The following is a 10,927-nucleotide window of genomic DNA, read 5'->3' as shown; positions in this document are numbered from 1 at the left end:
ACTAGATGTCTAATGTAAATTGTTTGAAAATATCACAATGTGCAGACTTGTGTGTTGACACCTGTCCTGTCTCTCTCTGGCCAGAGGGGCAGGGGGGGACACATCTGTGTGTCAGAGAGGATAATGGTGTTTGACTTGTTAACTAACATACTTAAGAATGATAATATACACAGTTACAAGGTTCGACATTGACCTTTGGCTGCGATGTGAAATAAGACGCTTCACATCAAGGTCATCACATGTGCGGATACAATGTGTGTGTGTGTGTGTGTGTGTGTGTGTGTGTGTGTGCGTGGATGACATGACCCAGGTTTTTGACATCATAGTGTTTGATGTTGAGTGTGCAGTAATTTGAAACGTGTGTGTGTGTGTGTGTGCCTGCGTGTGTGTTTGTGTGTGTGGCTGACATTACCTTCGCTCTCTCTCCCACTCTATTCTATCTTCCACGTAGTTGAGCAGCAGAAGTTTAGATCTGCTCGTCGGCTTCCAACTGAAATATCAGAGAAATATTTATTTTTAGGATTTGTGTGCTGACTGCATCAAATTCTGTCTGACTGTAAAATAGTTTTTATGAGACAGCAAATCAGAATAAACTTGGAGCAGAGAATTTTAGGTTAAAGTTGGTCAAATAATTCTAATTAGTATTTTAAGACATTGGGCTCTATTTGAATGATCTTAGCACATGGTATAAAGTGCATGGAGAAAATTCATTTACGTCCATATCCATCCAACTTTGTTAGTTTAACAGCGGAAAAAAAAGGTCATTTTACCAGGTGCATGGCTCACAAACGTTCTACTTCTCTGTACGTCTCTTATTCAATCATGGGTGTCTGTGGGGGAGTGACATGCAATAAACCAATCAGAGTGCCAACGCCCATTCCCTTTAAAAGCCAGGTTGCTATTATTATTAATGGAAAATTGAAAGAGAGAATGTTTTCTCTGCAGAAGAAACACTTTCAATGTGCACAGTGGAGTGTACCATGCAAATGTAAGTAGAATGGACTTTGGGTACCTGACTATGTAGACTCATGTTAGTATCTAGTTAATACGCCCTTGAAGTTACCGTTTCAGTGCATTCCTGGGCCACTGACTTGAGACCAATCAATTCAGTTTCTGCTGCCTAATGAAAGCAATTTGCCAACAATAAATTGTCACCCATGGGTGCTCTTTTGGGCCTTTGCTAATTAAACAATATGGACACTAAACAAGAAAATGTGTGTCGTTTTAACACCAGCAAGGGACCTCTGACATTCTTCGATGAAGAGGATACATGCATTTAAAAACTAAGTCCTGAATGTATCCGTTTGCATTACTTTGAAATTCTCCAAAGCTGCCAACAGTCTTCCTCAAACCAAACTGCCCACATTAGTTAAAAGTGTGACACAGAATCTGTGGGAACGAGGACCTTAAAGATGAGATAATTCTCCTAAATTGATTTACAGGGTTAAGCGCTTCATTTTCCATAGTTTTGTCGTCTGAACCATAAGCTCACAGTGATCAGCAGCAGGTCACAGAGAAGCAGCTGCAGGGGCTGTAGCTGCTCTCGGTTCCTGCAGCTGCACTGATGTGGCAGATAGCTGGACAGAAAAGAGTCAGATCTGGTAACTGTTAAGATTTGAAATGGGTTCAGAGTCTTACCACTGAATGGCTTTACATGTTGGCAACACCCCTTCTAAAATGATGTATGTAATATATGGCTATGTATTTGTGTTGAGTGGGATGAAATACAGCAGGATATCGAGTGACATTTTATAAGTAAAAATATGAATAAATAAGTGTGAAGTCCAAAGTAAAAGTTTTCAGAGTGTTGAAAAGACGACTTTTCCAAATGTTTTTTCCTGGATTAGCTGAAAAAAAGATCTAACAGATCAAACAGATCCCCGTTTATTTGCAAAGTAATTTGGAAAGTAACTAAATGAAAATGATATTTTTTACGTTATTCTTCTATTCTTATTCTCATGTCAAGCTCACCTTTAATTCATTTGAAAGCCTGATTACCATCTTATACTTGCTTCTGTGTAATTCACAATGTCATATTATTTCCAATGGGAGTACATCAAGGCTCCATATTAAGACTATTAGTTTCTAACTGTAGATGCTAGTTGGTAACCTCCTCAAATTTTATGTCAATTTTTATATTTTGATAAGTTTTCTCTAACCTATCATCCAGACTAGATTTCTGTGTTACTTGTTATCTAGTATTGCAATTTCGATAGCTGCAAAAGTTTTAATATAACCCAAAACACTGCAGCATCAATGCAAAACTAAATATTTAAACACACAACACCAATATTTGATATTTAAAATGTTTTTCTTTTCTCTACTTCTATGGAATAATTTACGATGGCCAAATATAGGAAAAGGCATTATCGAATTTTTTGAAGTTGAATTGTAAACTGAAAATGTTGACCCTTGGCTGTAGTTTGTGCCGATACACTTACATGCATGATCTTTACACACAGGACACAAAGCTGTTAACTTGTCATGAAAATGAATTTAACATGGATACTGCATTTCTGTCATATGTATAACTGAAACGTTCCTGTAGTTTCAAAAAGTGTATCCATTTATTTAAGAAGAAAATTGTATAAAGGCGTGGCCCCCTCTCTTAATATCCATGTCATTTTCTCTTTTAACAGAACAACCAACCAGGACCTCCAGGACCCAAAGGGGCCAAAGGTCACAGAGGACCTGAGGGCAATCCGGTAAGAGTACTGTGTGTGTGTGTGTGTGTGTGTGTGTGTGTGTGTGTGTGTGTGTGTGTGTGTGTGTGTGTGTGTGTGTGTGTGTGTGTGTGTGTGTGTGTGTGTGTGTGTGTGTGTGTGTGTGTGTGTGTGTGTGTGTGTGTGTGTGTGTGTGTGTGTGTGTGTGTGCATGTGCGTGTACGTGCATGCGTGTCTATATATGTGTGTGTGTGTGTTAAAGGCTTGTCTCCAGATGTAAGCAAGCTGAGACACCGAATGTACTGCAGCTCACATTCTGTATGAAAAGAATGTAAAGAAACCCCTGCCTGCCTTCATGAGTGTTTGCGGCACCAGGACATGAAATAGAATAAACCACAACATTCTTTCATTCATGGTAATGAGGGAACATGTTACTAAGTACGCTGTTGTGGCTCACCAATGTGTTTTAAGAGAATTTGAAAAATGGCTGCAAATCAATTAATTGTTGACCTTGGTCTTTTTGGTGGATTTGTTGATGATAAGGAGTAAAAGAAAAATCGCCAAACTAATATTTTACAGGCCTTTGCCCATCAAAACGAATAAACAGCTCCAAATAGTGAATAGTTGGTGCAGAATTTCAATGTGCCTGACTATTCACATAAATTGCGACAAGATTTAGCATATAGAGCTATCCCGATTTATTTGTTAATAGAGGATAGAATGGAAATTGCATCTCGGAAAAAGAAAGATGTAATATACATGAAGTGGTGATGGTCTGGTGCTCCTTTTACTAAATAACAAGAAAAAAGAGGAAATACCTGTTTACACAATAAAGACATTCCGAGGTTGGTTTAGAAGCATAAACTGTGCCACATCAGCCTCAGTCCATATTTCCGGATGTTCCTGAGAGAACTGCTGCAACAGCTGGAATCAAGATCATAGTTTTTTTTATATTTAATTCGAGGCAGATCATGTTTGTTTGTTACCAGTCCGAACTGTGCATATTTGGTTAATTTATTCTCTCCAACCGGAGTTGAGTTGCATGTTGCTTGAACCTAGCTTCAATTTGACTGCAGTTTGTCCTTTTAAAGACAAAAATAACAGTGAGCAGTGGCTAAAGACAAATGTGTTGAATAAAAAAATAAACTTGACCAGACTGAGGAGGAAGTCTTTCTTCTTCTATTGTACTGTACTGTACTATACTTCAAGGTGATTTTGTCAACAACGGTTATTCTGATTAGTTAGATGTGTACATGTCAGAAGTGAAAGCTTTGAAAATTTGGCCTTGGTCTGAAAAAATAAAAGCTGCAATATCGCTCTGCAAAAGTCCGTCACTGATGTGAAAAATGTTAACGACTGGATACAGGTTTGAAAAAAAGAATAACTTGAAAGATTAACGTAGGAAAAAAACATGTCTAGTGTGTGAAGGCCTTAACAGATTGGGCAAGGGAAACCTTGAGCACTGTTTATTTCGTTACTTGTGGGCAGAGGTTGCTTCAGATCCCATAGAGATCCAGTAACTGAGCTCAGATCACCACTCATCACAACAACAAACCACATGCCAAGACCGAACAAAATGGCGACCCTATGTTTGGCTCAGTGTAAGAAGGAAAGATGGTGTAATTCACAAATTGGCAAGAGAAGCTTTTGGTATCGGATCGTGTGAAAAAATTAACAAAGAGAGGATCTACGTATAAAGGCTTGTTCTCTGAGGCTCAAACTCAACATCCGAACTTTCTTTCTTTCTCCTCCTCTTCCTCCTCCTCCTCCTCCTCCTCCTCCTCCCTTCCTCTGTCTTGGATCTGTGCTGCATATTTTTTTTATGAAAACTTTGCGTCATATGATACTTCAGACCATTTCTCTCAGTCCACAATTAACGGCTATCCCTCTATTTTTCTCCCTCTCTTTCTTTCTTTTCTTTCTCTCCCTCTCTCTTATGCAAGCTTCACTGGCGTCTTAGTCACAGAAAAGAATGCTCTTAAACTGAGTTTAATGTCTGTTAAACCAAAACAGATGGTTTTCCTGCAGTTGAGCAGAAGAGAACTTTAATGCTGTGGCAATGAACTTTTGGAGGATCCACATGTTGTTGCAGAAAGATAGCGGCTAACACAAAATGTGTGGGTGTGGATGTGGGTTTTGTGACTGAGGGGTTCTGGTTTGCAGTCAAAAGAGGAATAGTTTTCCAAAGAGTCACCATGTCTTCCCAGTTAAAATAAAAGACTCCAAGAGTCTGTCACCCTGAAGTCAGACCAGATAAACTTTTGTTTGGCCAGTATTTCCTCAAAAAGATAAACATGCACATCTATCAGGGATATGAATCAGTTTCCCCTTTGCTCATATTCATTCTCTCTCTCCATTCAGGGACTTTCTGGGCCTCCTGGACCACCAGGAACTGATGTGAGTATAAATTAATTCAATCAGTCTGTTAATCTGAACCCCTGCCCTCATTTGAGCCACAGACCCGAACCAGGCAAAGCACCGCAGAATAAATTCCCCCTTTAGGTTGCTCTAGTTTTAAACCTGAAACTGATACTGTATGTTCAATCGAATCCAATTTCCTGGACCTGAGGCCCAGAGCCACTCGTCAACCAGACGTCATAGTAAAACATCACCTCAGTCATAATCTCTTTTTCTTTTGGAGCGGCTTGAAACCGTCTGGGTCCGGGCTCTGTGTTGTCTTTGAAAGTTATGTAAGGTGATTTACCAGAGCTTTGCAATAGTCCAACGTTCTCCACCTCTCTCTGCAGGAATGTGAAATTCTGGATATCATCATGAAGCTCTGCTGTAAGTTAGACACTCACGCTTTAACAAACAAAGAAATAAAGCCACATGTGGCCTTCATTAAACGCTTTGCCCTCATGATGGGCGATTAGCCAAACATGTAATCGCACCCAGAAGAGTGTGAGGGTTAAGTAGGTTACTTTTATGTCTTCTTTTTTTTGTAAAGTCAATTAACTTTGATTTGTTTTGTTTTTTCCATCCTCTGCCAATCACTTGGCAGCTTGTTGTGGTAAGTTTGAACTCAATCTACAACACACTCATTATCACAATTATTGAGTCTACTCCATGGCTTATCCGATCCTTTGTGATTTTATTTGTTTATTTCTCTCCTTTTAGAATGTAAGTGTGCACCTCTGGATCTGGCGTTCATTGTGGACAGCTCAGAGAGCATCGGTTCCACAAACTTTGCTCTTGCCAAAGACTTCATCATCACAGTCATAGATAGACTGGTTAAAGACCAGCAAGTCAAGGTACAATAAATTCCTTCCCTGAATTTATTCTGGTTCTTGACATTTGACTACGCTATATTTCTAATTCATTCCATATCTTTGCCTGACATCTGCAGGATAAGCCATGTTTGACCATGTGCACTGTGTCATTTACACAAATTGATATCAATGATGTTGCGTAAAAAAAAATTCTGAGATGTTATGAACTTCTCTCCTTGAGAACAGACCTCAAAATAGAAAGTGTGAAGGAGAGAAATTGTTTCTGGTTTTGGAACTTACTCTAACGTCTCTCCAGTGACTCTCTTCTTCCAGTTTGGATATAATTAGTCAGGATGGGTGGAGACGCAGAAATGTTGACAGAAGAAAACACGTGGTTTTGGACATAACGCACAGACCAAAACTCATGGTCACCATGCTCTGTTTTTCTTTCCAGTTTACAGGCAACGAGTCCAGGGTGAGCGTAGTCCAGTACAGTGGATCAGACGCTCAAGAAGCTGTTACCACCGTCTCCAACAGCCTCGCCGTATTTAAACAGTGAGTTCACTTGCATGCGGTCACAATCCCGCCTGCCTCAATGCTTTTTCTGTGGCTTGCACTTTGAATGTTTAGCATAAAAGTGATTCAAAGTGATTCATAATGAGTCAGCATAGCCACAGGTTTGGTGTTAATGTTTCAGTTCAGGTTAAATCCTCTCCAAATTCCAAAGAAAGTATTTTTCGAAATACATGATGCTCATAATCAGATTAATCTACCCCGCCATCTGAGATCCACAATTACAGGACAGGACACAGCACTGCGACATCTTGATGCCAGATCTTAGACCCAGACACAGATATCACACGTGACAACTTAACCAAAATAGCTTAGCTTAGCACTACATCCGAGGCTGATTTCTTTCCCCAACAAGTTTCTCTCTCATTCTAGATAAGGCTGTAATTAAGCCTATTGTGTCTCTTGGAGTGCTTGTTTTCAATGTTATGACTTTTCCCCAAAAATCGATTATTGTGACATCCACTGTCTCTCTGTATGTGCGCAGGAAGGTGAGAGAATTGAAGTGGCTGGCCGAGGCCACATACACAGGCGAGGCCCTTGAATATGCTCTGACCAACACAATCAAGTTGATGAAGACACAGAACCGAGTTGTTCTCGTCCTCACTGACGGACGCTCTGATATTTCCAGGGACAAGGTTCCCCTTAACGTACTCTGTGGTAATGACATCCGGGTGAGTAACTTGATAAACACTGCTGATAACAGTGCCACATCCTTCGCCCTTGAATTGACCTAAGAACCTCCTTCCTCATCTCTAGGTGGGTGGATTAGGAGTGAAGGACTACTCAGGTCGTCAGCCCAACAAGGAGCAGCTCGGATCTGTTGTTTGTCAAAATGACCCCAAACCAGGCTTCTCTTTCGTCCTGGAGAACTTTGCTGAGCTCCTAGATGACTCTTTCTTGCAGAACCTTACATCCACAATCTGTCAAGGTTAACACACACACACATACCTGCACACAAATGCACATCCTCAGAAATTTGCATCAACTGAATAGTTTGTAACGCCCCAAAATATACTGACTAAACGTCTGTTGTTCCCTCATCCAGATAAGAAATGCCCAGACTACAAATGTCCCAGTAAGTCTGTTTTTCTTTAACAAGTGAATTGAAAATGTATTAATGCAATTTGGCTTTGTTGTACCTTGTTAGCTCTCTTGTCTGTCACTAACCAGCAGAAACTAATATATCGTTGTCTGTTTGTGTGTATATTGCAGTCACCTTTACACAAGCAGCTGATATTTTGGTGATGATGGACAGCTCAGCCAGTGTGGGCCAGAAGAACTTCGAGACAAGCAAGACCTTTGTCCAGAACCTTGCCGATCGTTTCCTGACCGCAAAGAGAAACGTGGGTGCTACTGTCAGAGTGGGTGTGGCCCAGTATAGCCGAAGTGCGCGCATGGAGCAGGGGCTGACCAGCAATTTCACCATGCTGTCTCATAAAGTTGAAGAGGCCGCCTACCAAAGTGATGGCACCAATCTCTTAGAGGCCTTGGAATTTGCTGTTAGGAGTTTACAAGGCCGTGGGGATGCATCGGCAGGCATCAGGAAGCTGGTGCTGTTCTCTGATGGCAGGTCTCAGGCCATCACCGGGCCTTTGCTGGAGAAGCGTGTCCGCGAGGTGGCAGACGCAGGGGTGGAGCTATATGTTATTGCTGTTGGCAGCCAGGTCAATGAAGTCAACTTGCGCACACTGGCGAGCAGGGGGCGGCTGGACGACATCAGCTACGCCCAGCGCCACATGTTCCGTGTCCCAGATTACCCCTCTCTGCTCCGCGGTGTCTTCGCCCAGACCGTCTCCCGCAGGGTGTCCATGCCCTAAATGCAGTGCCCCAAACAACAGGACCAACATGCTTTAGATTTTTAGTCCCATTACGAATAATCAGTCTCACTCATTTACTTTACACTGTGTTCAAGTACTAAAAAAATTTCACAAAGACAAAGGATTGTGTGGCAGGCAAATGGAAATGTCTTCATCAAATCTCCATGGGACTTTTTTACCCTGAGTTGAGCCTCCAGTGAAGACCATCTCAAGCTGTGTACCAATTCCACCATCTATGTTTAAATAATTATCCATAACCCAAGTGATTCTATGATTTTAGAGTTTTAGAGGTTGACTTGACAACAAACAGTTGAAAGGAACTATTGGGAGGTAAAGGTCAGGGTGAAAATGTCCAATGAAGTATTACTTCAGTCCTGAGGTCTCTCCAGGACTGGAGCTCCTTCCAATCGAAGGCTTGTGTTTAGGGTCGAATGTGGAGTTATTTTCGTAGCTCTTACCACTCTTTCAAGAGGTGCCTGGTGTGTAGTCTCCCACTTTTTCATCTTAAGAACACAAATGAGCCAACCAGAGGTGTGAAGGTAAAAATTCAAGATACAAATACTTTGGTGAGTGACTGCTGTAACTAGCTGTCACCTATATTTTGGGTTTTGCTGTCATGAACCTTATGGAAAGATGAGTTAGAAACCTCATGACATGTACAGGACTCAGTGAACAGCTACAGCCGACATCACTTGAAAGGAGATCAAACCGGATGGGGAAACCGGATGTGACATCAGGCCGACACAAACAAAAAATCCATCAGAACTTCAACCAGGTAGTGATTAGGATGCAACAGCTGGATTCAACATGTGTGAGTCTGTCCGAGTGTGTGTCTGCGTGTGTGACATATAGGTGTTTGGTGCTGAGGTGATTCTTTTAAATGTAGCCCCGGGCGACTGTTCGATAAACAGTTGTGCAGGGGTCAATGGTTCAAAAGACAGAATGACATAAACCTGTTCTTTAGTGTCTGTGCAACACATCAGCCTCTGTCAAACAAACACATGTACACACACATCTTTGTACTTAATCAGTAAGGTAGGAAAACATCTGTCATAGTTGTAGACTGGAAAACAAATCTAAAGGGACTGATGCTGCGAGTCCCTCACATCCGCAAACACACACACACACAATTTAGTTCCTCTCGACTGTATATTCTAGACCTTAAATGTTGTCATCAGCGGCCCAGGGCTGCTGTACTGTTGTTATTATCTGTGGTGCTATTAGTCTCAGTGTATCAACCTCTACCCATGATGTAAAAGAAGATATTTGTCCTGAGGATACACAGCCTCAGTAGTGCTGTAAGAGCTCCTTCAATAAAGGTTGCTACACCCAAACTGTCTCAACTCACTTTTGTCCAAACTCACATCAACACAATGAAATATCGATTTTAGAAGCCAGTTCATTAAGTTACATTTTCATGTGTACATAATGATCTCCCTTTAACATTGATTACTTTCTTTATTCACTCTATGGATCGCTTCCTGTGGCAAATCACAGCGTGGCTTTGCTTGGCCTTCAACTTAGGTGAACTTTGGCCCGAGACATTCGCTTCTCATTCATGCTCTTGTGGCGGGTACACACCAAACGCGAAGCAAGTTCTTCTCTTGATGAGATTATATATATATTCAATACAGAGACATAATCGAGTTGAAATACATGAACACTAGTGAAAAATGTGTGGGATGCAATTTTGCGAAAGCCAATTAGCGTCGAGAATGAGACAGGTCCTGGCACTTAAGACAGGTTCTGGCACCAATACAAGCAAGCAAATGATCAAACTGTAGTTACTGCCAAGGTTTTCTTGTTAAATCAAAATCGATTTTCAACTCTAAAAATATAAAATTTACGATTTTTACCCACAAACTAGAGCTAATCTAAGAGAGTTATTTCTTATAAAAACATTGGCTCCTGGCTCGATGACAAGTTAGCTGTAGGTGTCCATACTTATAGCCTCTTGGAAAATTTGTTCTATTTTCTAAAATTTGCTTTTCCTTTTACTGCTAAAAGATTAGTCTCAAGTAACTATTTTCTCAGTTTTATGATGCTGATGTAATTTATATGTAGCGTCATCTCTTTTAAAAGAAAATAGATGTAGTTAATCATGGTATGATGCAGCCTGTAACTGGTGAGGTCATACTTATTGTAACTTATATGTCTAACTTATGTTTCCTAATGGACTTCACTGACTCTAAAGAGAAAACCCTTTTATTTGTTAAATTGCAAAAACGTTACAATGTCAATTACAGCACGGAATATCTACTTTGCTGACATGTTGCTCCGACACCTCAAACATTAGATCATCAGAGGAAATTCATCTCGAGGTCCCAGCCACCCGAGTAGAGACGGCTAAATCTGCCTTTTCACGTCTTGCAGCGCAAGTTTGGATAGAGCTGTAAATTCATATTTAATTCATTATTATTTCCTGATTCTTTTTACACTGTTTTGTCTGTTTGTCGTGCTTCAGGCTCTTGTACTTTTACTTGAAACTTTTTTATATCATTTTCTGCCCATCCTGACTAGCGCTCCCTGGCAAAAGAGATATTGTATCTCAATGGGACTATCGATAAGGGATGAATAAAATAAAATAAAATATTATTAAAAGTTAGACCCTGGCTATAAAGAAAATCTGTACTTTACTGTAACCAAACACTTAGACCCAATCTAT

The 10,927-nt window shown here is 40.7% G+C and overlaps 1 protein-coding gene across 1 annotated transcript in view; it reads left to right on the top strand.

Moving 5' to 3' along the window:
- The window catches only part of col6a1 (collagen, type VI, alpha 1), a 22,544-nt gene extending 12,948 nt beyond the window's left edge, over positions 1-9,596 (top strand). The window contains exons 26-35 of the mRNA XM_053437421.1: positions 2,640-2,705; positions 5,025-5,060; positions 5,411-5,447; positions 5,665-5,673; positions 5,781-5,914; positions 6,327-6,427; positions 6,930-7,116; positions 7,202-7,373; positions 7,491-7,520; positions 7,658-9,596. Coding sequence (XP_053293396.1) covers positions 2,640-2,705; positions 5,025-5,060; positions 5,411-5,447; positions 5,665-5,673; positions 5,781-5,914; positions 6,327-6,427; positions 6,930-7,116; positions 7,202-7,373; positions 7,491-7,520; positions 7,658-8,262 — 1,377 coding nt within the window. The 3' untranslated portion in view covers positions 8,263-9,596. The remainder of the gene's footprint in view (positions 1-2,639; positions 2,706-5,024; positions 5,061-5,410; positions 5,448-5,664; positions 5,674-5,780; positions 5,915-6,326; positions 6,428-6,929; positions 7,117-7,201; positions 7,374-7,490; positions 7,521-7,657) is intronic.
- Positions 9,597-10,927: the final 1,331 nt, after the last annotated feature.

This window comes from Pleuronectes platessa, chromosome 13 (genome assembly GCF_947347685.1).
Source record: "Pleuronectes platessa chromosome 13, fPlePla1.1, whole genome shotgun sequence".
NCBI lineage: Eukaryota > Metazoa > Chordata > Actinopteri > Pleuronectiformes > Pleuronectidae > Pleuronectes > Pleuronectes platessa.
This window is presented reverse-complemented; position numbering and strand designations above follow the sequence as displayed.